This window comes from Falco peregrinus, chromosome 7 (assembly GCF_023634155.1).
Source record: "Falco peregrinus isolate bFalPer1 chromosome 7, bFalPer1.pri, whole genome shotgun sequence".
Classification (NCBI taxonomy): Eukaryota; Metazoa; Chordata; class Aves; order Falconiformes; family Falconidae; genus Falco; species Falco peregrinus.
In genome coordinates this window covers 20,095,331-20,114,964 of record NC_073727.1, presented here as the reverse complement: position 1 = coordinate 20,114,964, position 19,634 = coordinate 20,095,331, and the positions used below count along the sequence as shown (strand labels likewise).

The 19,634-nt window shown below is 43.9% G+C and overlaps 1 protein-coding gene and 1 long non-coding RNA gene across 5 annotated transcripts in view; one reads left to right on the top strand and one right to left on the bottom strand.

Annotated features, from left to right (window-relative positions):
• MSRA (methionine sulfoxide reductase A) overlaps window positions 1-8,112 on the bottom strand; it is a 293,020-nt gene extending 284,908 nt beyond the window's left edge. Inside the window, exon 1 of one of the 2 annotated variants that reach the window (XM_055811302.1) lies at window positions 7,934-8,112. In XM_055811302.1, coding sequence (XP_055667277.1) covers window positions 7,934-8,063 — 130 coding nt within the window. In that variant the 5' untranslated portion in view covers window positions 8,064-8,112. The remainder of the gene's footprint in view (window positions 1-7,933) is intronic. The other variant, XM_055811301.1, reaches the window with a different exon arrangement.
• LOC114011930 (uncharacterized) lies at window positions 7,925-17,071 on the top strand. 3 transcript variants are annotated; one of them, XR_008748273.1, is made up of 5 exons: window positions 7,925-8,016; window positions 9,947-10,345; window positions 10,795-10,868; window positions 11,602-11,714; window positions 16,324-17,071. It is a non-coding gene; the product is annotated as an uncharacterized LOC114011930 (long non-coding RNA). The 3 variants fall into 3 exon arrangements; XR_008748271.1 differs by lacking the exon at window positions 10,795-10,868; XR_008748272.1 differs by having other exon boundaries at window positions 9,947-10,868.
• The last annotated feature ends 2,563 nt before the right edge of the window (window positions 17,072-19,634 follow it).

Below are 19,634 nucleotides of genomic sequence, written 5' to 3'. Positions count from 1 at the left end.
TAAAATAAACAGGTATTGAAGCAAAACAATTTAAAGGGTTATTTCTGCTTCTGAATGTTCATTGTGTTTGGAAACTATTAAGCTTTAAAAGATGTCCAACTAAATGAAACATTAGAAATTAAATAAATAAGTCCTAATGGGACACGATACCTAAAATAACCTCATTTAAAAAATCTCTTATGAAATAATCTCTCTGCAAGAACATAAGGTATACTATTTTTCATGTATATACAGTCAATTGGGGCAAAATCCCATCTGTCTATATCATGTGAAAATCAAATGCTACTTCAGCAGGCAAGGGACAGAACAGGAAGAGTAAAGCAGTTCCCATAATCTGCAAATCTAGTGTCAAGAAGTGCGTCTCTGAAGGAAAAGCAAGTGATCCCTGTTATAAAACTTCAGTACATCCTCTAGAAACATATGAAAAACCTGACACCCTCCACTCAGCCTGGGGAAAACTGAAACACATTTCAGAGGTAGATTTTAACCACTTGGACTTGGAGCATCCTATGGAACTGGATGTATGCCCGCTGAGCAGCAGGTCGAATTGCTATACAAGCAGAAATGCAGAAGCAGCGTAGCCAAAATGAAAGCAGACCTAAGGGTCTGGCTCCAGCCTCCTGCAGTCACTTAGAGAAGTACCATCATCCCAGGTATGCTTGGACTTGTTATTTTGACATATCTGCTTAGGATGTCATTTCAGCCTCCCAAGAGAGGAGGATCACCAAGATCCTGGGGGAATTCCATAACTACGGGGAGTATCCTAGAACAGATGGACACTGCTGCTACTGCCACAGCTACAGCTAAAAGGACTTACAGAGTCACAGCACAGCTGGAGTTGGAAGGGACTTCTGGAGATAACTTAGTCCAACTGCTGAGCTCAGAGCCAGACCAGCTAGAGCAGGTTGCTGTGTCCTGTCAGGCTTTGGGCTATCTCCAGGGATGGAGAAGCTACACGTTCTCTGGGCAACCTGTTCCGCTGTTCAACCAGTCTCAGAGAAAAAAAAAAGTTTTCTTCTTATGTTAAATAGAATTTCCTGCATTTCAGTTTGTACCTGTTGCCTCTTGTCCATCCACAGGGCACCAGTGATAAGAGTTGGTCTCCACCTCCTCCACTCCTTGCCATCAGATATTTATACACATTGACAGATCCCCCTGAGCACCATGGCCCAGCTTAACTGAATTTAGGCAGAGCCACCCTTTCACTCAAAGATCACCTATTTGTTTTAACAATATCAAGGCAACTGAAGCTGAAACATTCCTGCTACATCTGATGACAATAATAATAAAACAATGACGGTGAGACTAGAAACCTACCAAAACCCCAATTTCCTGTGCTCACCAGCCACATTCTTCTCCAGATGTCTTAGCAAAAACAATGTTTCATTTCTTGAGTTCAGTATGTCAAGCTGAAGTACTAATTCCACATAGAACTGAAATTCACTGTTGTATGAATTTAATGTAAAATATACGGGCTTGGAATCAAATGCAGATCAATTCATAAAGTTTAAAATAGAATCAGACACTATACTAATGACTTGAAAAGCTCTTAGGTACGCAGCAGATGACCACTTAAACACAAAGCTCCCAGTGAAACATTTTAACCCAAAATGTTTCTTATACTTCGATATACAAAAAGGATAATATTGAGTAGGACCAAGACCACAGTTGACACTATCACTACTAAAATCTGGTGTCTACCTCCAATAGCCAAAACTTAAAGGAGACCTTAAATAATTGACAACAATTTGAGGAAAAGAATAAAAAATTAATAAATTATTTAAAAACATGCCTTCTGCTGACAATAAAAATTCACTTTGCTCACTTTATGTCTGGCTGAAGTCTTCATTTTTTTAAAAAATAGGCTAACCAGCAATTTAATTATGATCTAAACATATTTCATGAAAACCAGAAAATACACATTACCATGCCTTTCATCTTCATGAAGAAAACTGTACCAAGTCACAATGGTTGGAAGCTGAAACAAAGTGATTCAAAATATGCACCTTTTTAATGGAGAGAGCTATGAAACACTGGAACAATTTATGAAATTTTGCCATGGATCCTTTGTCAAAGACACTTCTAATCAGTGTTTTCTTTAAAGAGCATGAACTGATTCAAGCAAGAATTAATTCATGGAAATGTGCTCTTTTGTATACGGAAGGTCAGACTGAAGTTCATCATGACCTCCTTCACATTTGTAATTATTGCTCTAATAATATATAAACACAAAGCTAAGAGGCTTAATATATTTCAACAACCATAAGACTGTCTACCCATGAGCTGTACATTTACTGCCTGAAAAAAGTTAGCCCACTACAGATGTGTATGTTACAATGTAAGTAACTCTTCTACCAACACAGTTGAGACCACAGATAGAAAGTAATTTCCTAACGCTACTCATTAGGACCAGTGGGACAAAACATTCCTTTAATTTACTACACACTGCTATCTCAGGCTATCTAGCAGAAAAAAATAGTTTGTGTGTGTGTGTATATATATATTTTTATACAATGTCTCACACAGGAGGCTCCCTCTACATTATTAGGGCTCCTTGACTAGTGCTCCTACCACTATCATAAAATAAAACAGTCAATTAAATAGTATAAGCTATGTATACTCACATACTCGTAAAACACAGCCATGTTTCAGCAGTAATGTAACCAAAATTAATTCTGAAAACTAGAGTTATACTAGAAAGGTAGAAGCAATAAATAATGTGATTTTACTATAAAGCACATCATCGTATTGCACCATTATACAGAAATCACATGAAAGAAATAATTTTCAAAAATTAATGCAGCAGCTCTACTGCAAGGAGAGAAAACAGCACAACAAACTCTAATTCCCTGATCCTGAAGTATATTGAAGATCAGATAAATCCAACTTGATTACAAAACCAGTAAGTGAAGCTTACTTATGTTTGTGTTGTTTTCAACTCACAGCATAGTATTTTATCCCCGTTTACCCAACTTCTACAAACAGAAACCTCTGCACCACAAACCAACTACTTCCAGTCACTTCAGAGAGATCCGTATAAGATACAAGGTTTAACTGCATCATTTTCTTAGACTCAGACTCTAAATTAGTAATAACCTTACAATAAAACAAAAAAGTGACACAAACAAGGTCAACTCTCGCATAAACCCGCAGTCAGCAAGTTAGAAAGGAACAGAAACACAGTTTAGCTTTCCACAAGGCTAGATTAAATGCAACTTTCAAGATGAAGTTGTCTTTCAGCTGTCTCTTCCTCTTTCCTGGACTGCAGCAAAGGAGGAAGCAGTCTGAGCCGCTCTCTGTACTCACAAAGTTTGTGAAGGGTGATCAAGAGCCCTCACCACAAAAGATTCCCTGCCAAACAACAAATCTCATCAAGGGGCAGCACACATTTATGCCCACCTCGCACCCAGAAAGCATCAGGAACTTGGAGCATTGGGACCAGGATGCACAAGCAGGTGCAATGCAATTAACACAATGTGCAGGAGGCACACAGAGAGCCAGGAGCGCCGCTCATGAAAGAAAACCCTCAGCTGCTGAAAACGCCTTCCAGGACACAATGTCGCGACCCAGACTAAAGCACTAACACTTCTGGTACTTCAGCAACCTCCTTCCAGAACCCCCAGGCAAGATCCCAGGCTGTGGGGAGAGCCTGCTGCTCCTCCATGGGGATCACAGCAGTGGCAGCAGCCTCACCTTTAAGAGCTGTGCTCTGGCAGACCTCATCATTGCAGCACAAGGGAAGGAGCTGCGAGAATCAAGCACGTTATATCACATCAGGGATGAGAAGCAGGAGATCAACAGGATCTTCAAAGACACCACACAGCCAAGAAGCTAAATGTTCTGCAGCTCTTCACCTTGGAAACAGCCCTCAACACCATTGAAGATGAACAGGATGGACACAACACCTGGATTAGGTCACTGGATTACGATCAGTGCTAATTACCACTTAAAAGAAAGGTCTGACAGACGTTTTCCTCGCACACTAAGGCAGAGTTTGGTTCACAAAGAAGACTCAGATGTCCAAGTGTGGTCACAGACATACGATGTGACAAAAATCAAGAGACTTGGCACAGCACACACAGCTTACACAGTTATGGACAGGAACAGGGTACGTAGAAAGAATTAGCACAGAAGAATAGGATGGGGAGCTGCACTCTACTGAAATGAATTATTTGATAGCACAGAGCTCCAGTGTGAAACTGAGTCATGTCTGCTGACACTCTCCAAGTAGAGATCCGAAGGGAAACACTGGAGATGGTGTGGTCTGCAGTCTGCTACAGAGCAGTCGATCAAGAGGAGATAAGCAAATGAGGCTTTCCACAAACAGCTAGCAGAAGTCTCCCAACTGCAGGCTCTGGTCCCCCTGAGAGATTTCAGATCCCAGATGTCTGCTGGGAGGGTAACATCAAATTGTGCAAGCAATTCAGGAAGCTGCAGCAGTGACAGTTTCATACCAAAAGTGCCTGAGGGACCAAGGAGAGGTAATGGTTGGTTGCTGACTGGCTGTTCATTAGCAGGGAAGAACTACTGGCACTGCAGCAGCAGATGGCAGAGAGCTGCACCGACCACAAGATGATGGAGTTCAAGATCCAAAGAGAAGCTTGAAAGGTAAACAGCAGATTTAGCATTTGGGGCTTTCAGAGCTCAGACTCTGGCTTATTTAGGGAATTGCTGAGTAGAAGCCCTTGGGAGGCTGTCAAAGGGTGAAAGCACCCTTCAGGGTGGTCTGAATTTTCACAAAAACTTTCCAAGAGAGCTAAGGAACAAAATACCATGCAGAAAAACTGGGAACTTCAACAGATACAGGGAGCTGCTTAATAGACTGAAATACAAGGAGAGAGCATACAAGGAGAAACAGTAAGATGCAACAAAGGAGGCATATAAAAGCATTGTCTAGGCATTTAGATACAAATCATAAAAGGCCAAAGTTGGAGTTAAAACTAACTAGGAACAAAAACTGGCATTAAGAAACAATTCCACAAAAATGACAGGAACAAAAGGAAGCTCAGAGAAAATCTAGGTGCATTGATGAATACAGAAGACAGCCTAGAAGTAGTACAGAAAAGAATGAAGTACTCAAAGTCTCTTTTGCCTGAGTGGTCACAAAGAAAGACTGCTCCAAAACCTCTCCATGCACTGGTACAGCCAGAAAGAAAAGCAGCAAACAGTATGAGGAAAAATGGGTTATGACTACTTAAAGAAGTTAAATGTGTTCAGATCCAAGAAGCCACATGGAGATTTTCCAGAGCTGCGAGGCAAGCTTGCTGCTGTGACCATCAGAACACTCTGACAGATCTAGATACAACAATATCTAGAAAAATCACAGTGACTGGGGGAGATCTCTGATGATGAGATATGGGCTACAGTAATAGCCATTTTTCACAAAAGTAACAAGAGGATTGAGAAGCTACAGGATACTCAGCCTTGGCTAAGTCCCAGGAAAGATCATGGAGTATGTCCTCTTAGAAACTATTTCCAAACACAAACAGAACAAGAAAGTAATCCGGAACAGTCAACACATTTACCAAAGGCAAATCATGCTCGACCAGCCAGTTGCCTTTTACAATGGAATGATTGGTTATGCAGATGAGGGCAAAGCAGTGGATGTAATACATGTTGACTTTAGCAGGGTTTCTGACACCATCTCTTATAGCATTTGCATTTGGAAGCTGAGAAAGTACTGGCTGGAAGAACAGACCACTAGGCACTAGACACATCAAAAACTGGCAGGACCACCACACTCTAAAGGCAGCGATCAATATCTCTGATGTCTAGTAGGTAGCAGGTTACCCCAAGGGCTGATGCTGGGGCCAATATCATTCAATATCTTAAACAATAACATGAATGATGTGACAGCAAACACGCTCAGCAAATTTGAAGGTAACGCTGAACAGAGAGTGAGAGCAGACATGCCAAACAGCAGACGGTTAGTCCAATGAGACCTTGAAAAATTTCAGGTCTATGCCAACAGAAACTTCATGAAAGTCAACAAGGAGAAGTGCAAATTCTGCACCAGTGCAAAATAATCTCAAACCTGCTGGAAAGGACCTGTGATTATGCTGGATGCCAGGTTAAATATGAGCCAGCAATGTGCTCTCATAGCAAACAGAGCAAACTGCGTACTGGGCTGCATTACAAGGAGTGTGGACTGCAGAGTAAGTAAAAAACCCTCTCCTCTATGCTGTACTGGTATGAATTTCCCTGGAATACCATGTCCGGTTTTGGGTCACAGTTGAAAAGACATTAATAAAATGCCAAGGTCAACGGTCAATTTGGTCAGCAGCCTTCAGCACACAAACCTACAGAGCTTGCAAAAGCTGGGCGTGCTTCAGAGGGTGAAGGGTAAACTAAGAGGCAGTCTTACAGCAGCTTAATGGGGAGTGAGAATGACAATTCGGCCAAACCCTTCTCGACAGCACCAGACAGTATTGGAAAAGGCAGCAGCCAGTGACTCTGAACTAAGAGGTTAATGCTGCTAGAAGGCAGCGCAGCATTGGCCCAGGGGCTGAACCGGAGCACCCTTCCAATCAACGCAACACTCCACTCATTCTGCAATCTAAAAGCAATTTAAACAAAAGAATTGTTACTGAGTAACTATTACACAACGTTAAAATTTAAATTGTCCTCTTTTCTGAATGTAGTTTACCTCTTATTTTAACTTTTGCAATTCACTGGAGGCCTGTGCTGTTAAGTACATAATATCACATTTAGTCATAGAATAAAAATGGCCAAAGAATTTCATATTTGGCCTTATCAAGATGCTTTTTCTACAGCAGCACAAAATTATTCTATCTATGGAGCTACTGGGTCTAAAACAGGCCTAGCATATCTTCTGCCTGGGCTTTTATCAACAAGCAACACCAAGGTGCCACTTTAATCTAGACAATGTGCTACTCCTGGTATCATCTCTAGAGTTCATTGCTCTACCAACTTTAACCCCATCTCTGCACCTCTCCTTTGAGTCCATCTTCTCCACATCAGACATGCTATTCCTCCTGCTACCTTTAATTTTACCACTACCTTCTTCCTACCTTCAGTGTTTTACCAGACTCCTATACAACGTAAGACTTTACTATGCTCTCAAACACTTCTTTCACTGGGCCCACACCATCATCCATTATTCTCCCACCAGCACCTACACATTTTATGTGTTTAAGTATTTTTTTCCCCGAAGTTCACAGACTTTCTTAAGGAACTTGGGTGCCTGGAGCAAAGACAGATATAAATAAACACCATGTACAATGGGAGAACGATCACGTGTGTCGGAACACCTGGGTGCTGCTGTAATTCCTATCTAACGGTGATGACAGTCTTGCAGTGTTTTCAGTTCCTGGGAGGGCTGACAGGAGGCAAAATTGCGTAATTCTAGGTTGCTGCTTTGCTTACCTGACAGCATGCCTTTGCTTAAAACAAAGAGCACTGTTGAATCACTGGAAGAATCACCGAGAACTTAAAAGCGCTTTTCAAACATAGGATCAGAACCTAAGCATGCTATGTTTCGGTATTATTTTTATGTATTATAATTTAACAGAAAAAAGTAAGGCCTCGGGCGGCCTGTTTACAACTCTGAAGAGGCCCATCGGGGCCCTCAGTACAACTGACACAAAACTCATCTACGGCCAAGAGCAAAGCAGGCCCGGGCTCCCGGGGGCTCCGGCCATAGACTAACGCCTGTTCTGGCGCACAGGGCCCACCGCCGCACGGGCACCTCACGCAGCAAGCGGCCCCCCGGCCCCCCCGCGCCGCCGGCCGGGCCCCCCCGCCGCTCCCTCACGGCAGCGCCCGCCCCGCCGGAAGGGGCCGCGCGCACGCGCGTAGGCCCGCCACAGGAGCGGCGCCGCCTCTCCCGCGCCGCCGCCGCCGGGAGCGGGCCCGCGGGCGGAGGGGTGGGGGGGTGGGGGGGGTAGCGGAGCGGGTCGGGGGTCGCCCCTACCTGCCACCGGGACGTGCTGGCTCCTGCCGGGGAGCGCTTCTTCCTTCTGCGGTAATCGGGAGCCCGAGTCGCCCATCCGGAAGGTGGAGCTGGAGAGCGCTCGGAGGAGGCGCCGCGGCGCTGCCGGCATCGCCCCTGAGGGGACTCGGCTGGGGCGGGGGGGGTGGCCCGGCGCGCGCTGCCCGGTGGGACGGGGGGGGCGGTGGCAGGGCGCGAGACCCGCCCCCTACCGAGCGGCTCCGGCACCCGGCCCCGGAGCGGCACTGAAGGGAGAGGGCAGCCCCCCACACACCGCCGGTGTGCCCTGCGGGGGCGGGGGAGAGCAGCCTGGGGGTCGCGGGGCGGAGGTGGCACCCACCGGCCTGTGCCCCGGCGCGCTGTGGCCGCGGGCGGGTGCGCTCGGCGGGCCCCGGGGGTCCCGCGGCCGCGGGTGACCGGGGCCCTGCCCGAGGTGGCCCTTTCCCTCCGCGCGGCCTGCTGGGCCCCGGCCGTGCGGGCTGAGCCGTAGGCACCCCCGGTGTGCGCCGTGCTCTGGGGACCCCCTGCGCGGGGGCACCCCGGTTTTCGCGTGGGCTCTGCCCCACGAGGGGTTTCTGTATGCATGCCCCTCTTGGGGTACGTACGCATGGCCCATCCGCTGCCCGGCTTGGCCACGCACCCAGCTGAAGGCAGGAGGGTTGCACACACGCAGCAAGAGATGCTACACAGACTCCTCATGCAATAATACGTTTTATTATACAGTAATCTATTTTTTTCCCCCAGAATCTTCTTGTTGGTATATGTAGCGCTCCCCTACATTACGTTTAGCCAGTGTACTGTATCACGGCAGTCTTGCATGGTACTTTTTGTACGGAGGTGCTCTAAGTGGCATGCATCTCCAGGGATCAGTGTCTGCACCTATGTTTGCAATAAAAATACAGAAACAGAAAGTGAACAGAGTGTAAGTACATGTGGAAAATATCCACCTTATCTGTGGGGGTAATACAATGCATATTGAACATGTAACACCACCACATTTCTTAACAGAGGAGACTTAAAGAAGCCAAAACAATGGTGTTTTGTTTTCCAAGCAATTGAAGCTCCTTCCGTGCTTATAGTTGTGGTCAATAGAAGGGAAATCTGTACAAAACCCTGCAAAGGGGGTTTGTGAACTAGGCAGGGGTCTTGCATTGAGTACAGGAAAAGGCAGTGCACAACTAAGAAGCAAAGAAGTTCTAGAGAGGGCATGATAGTAACTCAATGCAAAATTCATCTGGGGGTTTTGAAGAAGTCAGATTGTTGCCTGGATAGGACAGAAGATGGTAAAACGACAGACTAATGCTTAGTCTTGAGAGGAAGGCCAGGTAATTCATTCAAAAAATGGTGTATGATGAATGCAGTTCCATTCAGCTCATAATCAGGCTGGATTTTACACGGATATGATACTCTTGAGAGACACTATTTAATTCATATTTTAAAGGAGTTGGATATTTATGGCAATATTGAAAATACCCAGATGCTTCTAGTTCATGTTTTAGGAGTCAGGCTTTCTTTAAAATGAAAAATTCAGATGGGAACCTAAGAGGCAAGCTGTCCCATCCCTGTTTTCAAATTTGCTGTTCTTGTGTTTGAAAGGTGAACAGCATCCCCTTTGAGCATAAGTAGTTCCGATGTTGCAGTCTATTTTTCAAGTTTTGTCAAATTTTGATACCATTTGAGACCGGGACCAGAGAGGACCTCAAGTGACTTCCAAAAAAGTCTTGCAAGTACTTGAAGAAAATCTTATTAAATAAAGAATGAGTGAATATAGAGACACATATAATAAATAACTGTGATACTTTGACAAGTACAAGTTAGGAAGAAACAGAAATTCTCAGTAATAAAGTGTGAATTTAATTTAAAACATGTTCACCTAATTAGCTGTTCTCTCATGTACTGATGTTTCCCAGCTCTTTCTTACTTTGTAAGGAGCCACTGAAGGTGATGACATTCCCTGATTTTATATTGACCCGTTTCTTCTGTTTCACCATATAGATCTATACTCGCTCCACTGTCTGCCAAGAATGCATTTCTGAAAAATGCACCAGTTCATGACACAATGGATAGCCACGTAATTTTCCCTTAAGAGTTAATGTATCTACCGGTGAGCCTGAATGCCAGCCTGGATCTTTTACCATGAGCATCCTTGCTGCCTCTTTGTGAAAGGCTACATTTTCGTTGCCGTCCTCTTTGCATGAATCAGGGTCAGTCAGAGGTGAAGGGCAGAAAACCAGACTAATGTTTGGCTGTTCAGTCTCGCAGATGAAGTGGCTGAGATGTTGCAGAGCCCTGATGTGCTCCGAAATGCCAGCTGCTGAAAAGCCAGCGTTGTCTCCACTCAAATGATCCCAGTGATCCTCTGTGCCATACATGCTGTCCCTGTGTATTTATATTGTGAGTATCCCTTAAATCATAGGTGTCCTTTCCAGTACATTAATTCTTAGAGGAAAAATTGCTTTGTCACCCATTGTGTTCAGCTGCTTCATTTGTGAGGCTGGTAACAGCAGAGCAGGGTACGGAAGGATTGGCATTGGGACTCCAAAACAGTGGTTAGAGCAGTGACAGTGGGGCTGCTGATGCATTTTGATTACAGCTATTATGAGCAGGAAACAATCTTTCATTCTGTGTCTTTATGGCCCTTCACACACTGTGTTCCTGCTTCGTAACTGGATCCGAACTATTAAATAGTTATAAGCCATCATGCCACTTAACAAATAAAAACTGCCAATTTTCAGAAGTGTTTAGTGCTTCTTGGCTCCACAGAAACAGAATACTTTTTAAATGAGATGAATCCTGTTTACATTTCAGGAATGCGTGAACTATCCCCTTCTCTCATTCCACAGGTTGATATCTGGGTGCGAGAGTCTGAAAATTAAATTCTAACTTTAAAAAATGTTCTTGATACGAATTTACCTGTGTAAGCAAGCAGCAGAACATTATTACTTTTTTATTTATAATGTACTATGCCTCACACTTAGACTATATGTACCAACACATGGATTGATTTAAGAAGCATATCGGGGAAAAAAGCCCAGATTTAAGGTGCCTACACAGTGTTCGTGTTCCCATGTAATAATCACAGTCTTCTTAGCACAGCAATTTTACAACGTATGCTAAAAATCTTGGGGAAACCAGCATGAAGAAGGAAAGGGAGAGGTACAAGAGAGGAAGAGAAGGGATGTGGGCTGGCCTGTGTCTTTTCAGCCAGGGCGCTACAGAAATGCCTAGTCATCCAGTCCCAGGAACTTACTCAAAATTTACACCATTTTTTACAGGATCTGACATATACTGTGCATAATCCTTTCCTTCAGAGTTAAATTTGCTAGTCTTTGCGTTTTAGGATAGGTGTGGTTTTCACATCTAGCAAAATCTGCTGGATCTTGAAACCAATACAGCCCCGTGTAACCATCTCCCTGGTAGTACACCGATTGTGAAGGCAGGTTTGTGCTGCAGTGTGCATCTCCTGGAAAAGCAATCTCTCTCTCTTCTTTCTTTCTTTTTTTTTTTTCCCTCTGAAAATATGCAGTAAAAGAAGATCCTCCACAGGCTTCAATGCATTATTCAGTGCTTGATAACTGTTAAAAATATGCGTTTATTTTTTTAGGTTAGCTTCAGCTCCCATCCATTACATCTTAGCTTTTCTTTCCTAGAATGAAGAGATTTCTTTTATCCAGTTTTTGTTAGCCAGAGTTACTGCTGTAGACTATGATCATCCCTCAAGATAAACAGGACTCTAGGAAGTGAAGTATGTTTTCCAATTCTTGTAAGTATTGTCATTGCACTTCTCTGTATCCTCTCCAGGTTTCCAATGACATATGTTTTTCCAATGACATTCCAATGATTTTTATTTATTTTTTTTCACTTTGATGAAGACATCAATAATGAATACAGCATTCTGGTAGTGGTCAGACCAAAGCAAGTGCCAATCTAACGTGGTTTCTTGATTCCTGCTTAGGTTTGTCTTCATCTGTCCAAGGGCAGTATTAGACCTTCCAGCCTCAGAGGTAAACTGCTGGGACTCCCGAGGGCTCTTAAGCAATTTATTATCGGTGTATAGAAATATCTAGATGATTATGGCAGATATATAGAAAATTGTTTTCTATGCCTAGTCCCTGGCACCATTTAAACAACTAGTGCAGACTTGTTTCAATGCCCTGTCTTTGTCACTGCTGCTCCTGCAGTTTCTGGGTCAGCTGCTAGCAGTTGGAAATAATTTTCCATGTTCTTCTCCATAATTGGTAAAAATGTCAAATAACAGAGCTTAGGACTGATGCCGACATGACATCACTGTAAAGACACCGACCTTACGATGATTGCCTCATTGCAATCACATTTTGTGACTGGTCAGGTAACGAGATCTCTGAAAAAGCATGTATTTTCATCAGAACAAACCTGCTGGTTCCCCAATTTTAGCAAAAAGACATGAACCAGTTCTAAGGATTTTCAATCAAAGGAACTGCAGACTTGAGAGCCACAATTCTTTTTGGAAACAAGAAACCTGAATTCCTGTATTAACAGCTGTATCTGTTACCCCAGAAGGACAGCGAAGATGATAATACAGTAAAGCAATCTACATGAGACAGTTTCTAGAGAGGCGGGAAGATTAATCAGTCATTCATCCGCCTTCCATTTGGGATCTAGATGAGCATTTAGATACAGATTAAGCTACATAAATTATACTAAAAATGGAACTGACGTAGAAGAACCATCAGCACTGTACCTCAGAATAATGCAGTGATTCGGGATTTACAGAGGGATGTCAAAAACAATGGGCAATTTAATAGAATAGAGTCTACCATATGCACCAGGGAGAAGGCAAGAATGCGGGATACAAGTAGCCTCTTCACACAGGTTCTTCTTTATTTTTCTATTGTGTTGCAGCAATTAACGGGGTGAAAAACGCTAATGCAGCATGCAAGTTTCTCACTTTTCACAACCTTTTGGTTGTCTCCTTCCTTTGCTGCATCTTCAAGGTGCATCTTTATAACTGGTCTCCAGGTGTTCACAGAGGCCAAGGTGATGCAGGCACCTGTGTTTTGGTGTCCGCCCATCTTGTGAATCAGGGTTTGAGCTGTCATGACAGTCACTGAACAGATAGCCAGTGCGGGGCTTGGCTTCACTGCCTGCACATAGAATCATGGAATGGTCTGGGTTGGAAGGGACCTTAAAGATCATAGAATCAGAGAATCATTTAGGTTGGAAAAAACCATTAAGGTCACCAAGTCCAACTGTTAACCCAGCACTGCCAAGCCCACCACTAACCCATGTCCCTAAGCACCACATCTACATGTCTTTTAAACACCTCCAGGGACGGTGACTCCCCCACCTCCCTGGGCAGCCTGTCCCAGTGCTGGACAACCCTTTTGGTGAAGAAATTTTTCCTAATAACCAACCTAAACCTCCCGAGCACAACCTGAGGCTGTTCCCTCTTGTTCTATCAAGATCATCTAGTTCCAACACCCCTGCCATGGGCTGGGACACCCTCCACTAGACCAGGTTACTCAAGCAATACTTGCAGTGTGTAGCACCATTTATGATTCCCTGGGGCCCATCACCTGTAATTTAGGTGCTCCTCCAGGTTGCCACTGGTCTCACAAACACCTTGTGTCGTATTTGCAAGCTCCACGCAGATGACTCTGATGCTATAGAGGATTTCAAAGGGCTTTCAGCACCCATGTGGGAGCAGCTGAAATAAGTCCTGCCATCAACAGCGTGAGGAGAGCAGTTCAGCTGAGAAAGAAGGCAGACAGACTTTTTAGTAAGACCCTTAGCAATAGGACACAGGGGAATGGCTTTACATGAGAGAGGGGAGATGGAGATGAGAGATGAGGCAGAAATTCTTCCCTGTGAGGGCGGCGAGGCGCTAGCCCAGGCTGCCCAGAGCAGCTGTGGGTGCCCCATCCCTGGCAGGGCTCAAGGCCAGGCTGGACGGGGCTGGGGGCAGCCTGCGCTGGGGGGAGGGGTCCCTGCCCATGGCGGGGGGTGGAACCAGGTGGTCTTTAAGGTCCCTTCCCACCCAAACCGTTCTGTGATTCTATGAAACGATTGCTGGTTTAGGAGCTCGTTCACTCCGGTTTCCAATGACTATCAAACAGAAACCCCTTGCCTGTCTTCAGAGTTTAGGTGCCCCATGCATCTGTAGATACCTAAAACGTCTCTGAATCTTGAGACAAATCCTACCTAGACACAGAAAGTCAAAGACCTTCATTGTCAAACAGCTTTGTGCAGGGTTGCCTGTCACCGCGGAGTTTCTGTCCTGCATCTGCAAACACCTGCTAGAACTGAATCAACACTTTGCAGCCAGGTAGCCATAGCCCAAGAGTTGCAGATAACTCCTTCACTGGCGTGGCTCCTCACAGCTCCACACATGTCCTGGGCTTAAGAGAAGTTACCAGCAGCTGAGACTCAGCCCTGGGTTTTTTAAATCAATATTTCCCGCTGTGGAACGAAATATTGTGGGCCACATTCCAATTTATGAGAAGGCACGTTACTGGGCATGCTGAGCAGCCGGCACTGCACCCATCAGGTTAGATTGTCATTAACGTTCTTCCCTGCCTAAAATCTGGAATTTTAACAGATTTTACAACTTGGAAGCCATCGTGACACAGCCCTTCGCTTGGTAAAACCGTAATTTTGGTAATAAATTTCTCAATAAATATTTTCTGTACAGTTCACTTTGGGCTTTCTGTGGGTTTATCATCCTAAACTCTCGTTTCGCAGGATGGACTTTATGAATCTAGAAACAAATCAGCACAGGTGAGGGCAGAGAGAAGTAGTTTTGGGTGGGACTAATCTCACCTAACTCTGGCTGTTTAGAAATATGGCAACCATCCAAGCTGGGCATCTAGATCTTTTCCGTAGCAAACAAAGGAAGAGTAGTGTCTTCAGAACATAATTCATCCCATCTTAAAACAGAGTGGAGCAGATAGGATGGATTGTTCTCCAGAGAGGTTTATTTTATTCAGCTCATAATAGGTGCCCTAGTGAGTAGCTCTGAGCAGATAGCTAGATTTTTTGATAACTGAAATTAGGCAGTAATTGTTTCCTTTATTTACCTAGGAAAAACTGCAGAATTTTAAACAAATTTCAACCCCATAAAAATGTTACTCGTATTAAACATTGACTGGCCATTCCAAAATAAGCTGACTTTTCAGCACAATAGCCTTCACATTCCCCATCATAACTAGTAGTTTACATTTCCCACAATGGATTTTCCTTACTGATCCCAGAGTTCTCAAGATTTGTTCCCTCCCTTACAAAGATCTTTTTTCTTCCTGAACCCCAAATTCATATTTGCTAAAATATTTGTCTTTTGCAAGTTCTTCCAAATCAGTGAAAGTCTTAAGTCCGTTCACATGAATCCATACAAGTGGCTAAATTATATTAAGTATACTTTAAAGTATATTTATTTAAGCTATCAATAGTGAAGAAATAGGCGTGATAACATGTGGACCGTCCGCGTACTTTGGGGTAACGTTTCACTAAGGCAACTGCACAGCCCACTGATCTGCTGGAAGTACTGATGTGATCTAGCTTGCAAGTACAATGAAATGGTGTATAACTGGATTTCCTTTATAATCTCCTGTAATAAATTCTGCAGATAACACAGAATATCTTTGAAATCTGTTAAAACCTCACTTCTGTAAATAAAGCAAGGGTGTTTTTTTCCTAGCAGGCTGACTTGTAATAGATTAGATAGTGGGGAAAGTATTACATGCCACCTGACGTATTTTTGGCAGCTTATTTTGCTTATATGCATAGGTATACACTTGGCTGAAATGTTGTGGCTTTCTTTGTGATTCTGTTTTCATCTGACGGCAAAACTGCACAACAACAACAACAAAAGCTAATGGAATCAATTGAATTTTGGGGTGGAAAATTATGCATCATAAACATGCTCCGCCGGTGGTTTTAAATGCATTGCACAGTGTCTAGTAGATTCCTTGGCTTTGTCAGCCAGCGCTGGTTTGTATGCTGTGGCACTGATGACTTTATAAAAACAAATGACAGAGTAGTTTACACTGCCCTGCTAAAGGAAATAATCATATTTAACAGTGCTGGTTTCCCAGTTAAAAAAAAAAAAAAACAAACCAAAAAAAACCCCACAAACTCTTGTGCTATATGCTGTAATAAGCTTTTTATAAATGTGCCCATGTGGTGCTCAGCAGAGCCTGCTGTGCCAGTACTATAAAACCGAAAGGGAGCTTCATAAGCTCTAAGTGCAATCGTATATTACCGTTCAGCAACATTCCCTGTTATTAATAAAGTTTGTGAGAAATACACAGGCAAAAGATTAAAAATACATGTCTGATACTATCCTTGGTAATAAAAGCTGATGATGTTTGGACTGCTTGTTTATTTGCTTGCACTAGATGAGATGTTTGAAGGAGTGCGGTGAAGATGATTGAACAGATGAGCTTCCCCTCAAGGCCCTGTTTCGCCCTGGCCAGCATCTTCCCAGGGATGCTGGTCTGGGGATGCTGGTCCAGGGATGCGGGCTGCTTCCCTGAGCCCTCTCGTGGACTCCTTCCTCCACTGCAGCAGGCAGTTCCTACAAACGAGGCAATTAGTGTGCTCCAGGAAGATGATCTTTATGAAACGTGAGCTGTTTCCTCATCTCCATGCATCAGAAAAGCCTATGAGGAAAAAAAAAAAAAACAAACCACCCAAAAAACCAACCAAACCAAACCAAAAAAACACCCCAACAGACTGGTATTTCATTAAAGGTGATGAGGAATTTGTAGGGCTTTGACCACAGATATCTTATTTTTGCTCTGGCATCCAGCAATAACAGTGATTATTGAATTGCAACACAGAAAGCTCTTCTGGGGATAGATATGCAGCACAGCCTGTCATTGCTTGGCAAAATGCACTTAGGTGCTGATGTAAATGGAAAGGTTGTCTATTCGAGATAGTTTCATTGGAGAAATCATAATAAAATGGATTAAGAGACACCTGAAATGCTTCTCGGTTTTAAACAAAAATATCAGGACATTTCCTGACAGCATCTGGATTCTTGAGGGAAATTAAATGCCAGGTAATATTCTGTTTGGAAGAAAATAAATTAACAGCATATGTAAAATATATCTGACTGCCTATTAAATTATCTTTTTTATCATCCATGGGCTGTACTGACTTCTGGTTCCATTCTTTATTAGAATTGCTACGCAGTATATTGCTGTGCAGTACGTGCAGGAAGGCACAGGTCCAGATCATCAAACATACTTAGATAGTGAAATTCTGTTGGTATCTAAATATTTTAGTCCCAGAGAAATCAGCAGGACTTCGTCACCTCTTCTGCTCCCAGGAACTTACATTCCAAACGAGACCGAGTATCCCAAAGCCATAATGAGCCCGGTGCAGGTGTTGTTTATTGAATATAGCTTTTTATGGTGGTGGAGCAGAATTACTACACTGGTTTAGAAACAGTGGTGTGAAGAGGATTAAAGTACAGATGATCCACAGAAGAGCGTGTTTCAACAATTATATGGTGTTAAGGTACCAAAATGAGTGTGAGACGGTTGCAAGCAACACAGAAGAGGGGTATATCATAAGACCAGATGATGGAGAGGAGTAGAACAGGCAAAAGTGGGATATGAATAGCTGCAGAACTGGGCATAACTGTTTAGGTACTTGGTAGCAATACATCTTATGGACAGAGTGGACAGAACATCATTTACAACCCATGTACATGGATTAAGCAAAGGCTATGACTTTCAGCAGCAACGTTCTTGGACAATGAAGTGTCCTACAGCTGGAGTCATTAAAAATTCAACATTTGTCATATCTCAGTAATTGCAGTCCCTGGGTATCTTCTATTCTGAGTGTGGGAGGTTATAAATATTGTTGATGACTCAGCATTTGCTTTAGACTTCTTGGTCTTTACTAGTCATGTTTGCACTACTCATTTGTGTCATCACTGTTTGCCAATGAACCTTCACCCAAGTGGAGGAGATTTACAATGAAGTCTGGGGGACATTTGCCTTTAGTTCAATTAATGCCAATTTGGACTCTTCCTTTACAATGAGAATTTTAAAAATCACTTTCCCTTCTCGTAAAAAGATGCAAAAGAAGAACAAGGTGATACAGTTTTTACCTGTCTTTGGGAAGGGCATGTTCCTTCAAATATTTTCCAGGGTAGCTGGAAGGATACAAAAACCCTGGTTTGGGGATGAGCAGTTCTGGCACAAATACCAGGAGACGACACTTCCATCCTTAAAATAAGCCCCCCGACATAAGTGATAATTTAATATACATCATACCATCTGCTTGCAGAAATGTGCAAGCTGCTCCCAAAGAAATCAATGGGAAATGCGTTTTTCCTATTATTTTAAACATTCCAAGATCTGACTTGATGTCACGGAAGCGTGCGATAGTCACCTTTCCCCAAAGACAAATACGGCCTGCCACTACAGAGAATAACAACCGCTGCAAAACCCACCACTTCTCCTCCTCCTCCTCCCTCTGCCCTTCACAACCTGCCGGATGAAAACACAGACACTGCCGAGTGCTCTGCCAGTTAAAAAAGCAGATGGGGAAGGGAGACGGTTTCAGAGCTACAAGGCATAGAAGCCCTGGCAGCAGCTTTTCTCTTTATCCACTGTGGGCTTCCATCTTGAACACTTTTACTGATCTTGATTTCACCTACAGAAATGTGTCAGCAGGCAAGATACGTGCTAACACATGGGAGCAGCCTCTGAGGCCAGAAAAAGGATTGAGCTCGCTGTTTCCCCTGTATACTGGTTTGTACAAAATGCCCAGCTGGGTCAAGCCTTGCAAAGGCATTTCTGTGCCTGGGTCTTCTGCAGCCTCCCCCTGTGTTCACCAGAGTTTGGGTACAGCCTTGGCAGGACAGCATGGACTCCACCAAGGAGCCTTCTCTTTCCTGAGAAGCCACTCACAAGCGCTCATTGAAAAAATTAAGAATAGGGCAAATATGCCGCAGCACTGCTCCAGAGCCTTCGCTTGGCTTGTGGTGAACCTGCAGCTCAGGCATTTCCTCAGATGCTGTCTTGATGTTGTGCTATGAGATTATGATCGTTCTCTGCTCATCTTCTTACGGCACCTGTCGCTCTGCAGGCATCCCTCCCTTCTCTTCCAGGCTCAACTGTCCATTTCAGCCAAATTCACTCCTCCTCATGTTAGTGTTGCTGCATAGCTTCCACCATCCTTACTCCTTCCATTGACGCTTCCCCAGGTACACAGTGTCCTTTTTGAGGGGGAAGAAGGGGGACCCAAACAGCATGCATTTTTCAAGGTGTAGAGCCACCTGATCTGCAGACACACAAAGCATGGTTGGAAGGGACCTTCGGATGTCTCCACTCAAATCCTACACTCAGAGTAGGGCCAGCTTAGCCCAGGTTGCTCAAGGTCTTGTTCACTTGGGTTTTGGATATCTCCAAGGTTGGCAGTTCCACTGCCTCCCTGGGTCACTGTCGCAGTGTTTGACCACCCAGATAGTGAAGATTAGTTTCCCATCCATCTAGCCAGATCCTCCTTTGTGGCAGCTTGCGTACACTTGAACCTTGTCCTTTGTGCACATCCGAGAAGAGTTTTGCTCCATCTTCTCAACAACTCCCTTTAAGACTGTTGAACGTGGCCATAAAATGTCAGCCTAGCCTTTTCTTCTTAACACTGAACAAACCCAATTCCTTCAGCCTCTCTTCACATTCCGTGTGCTCCA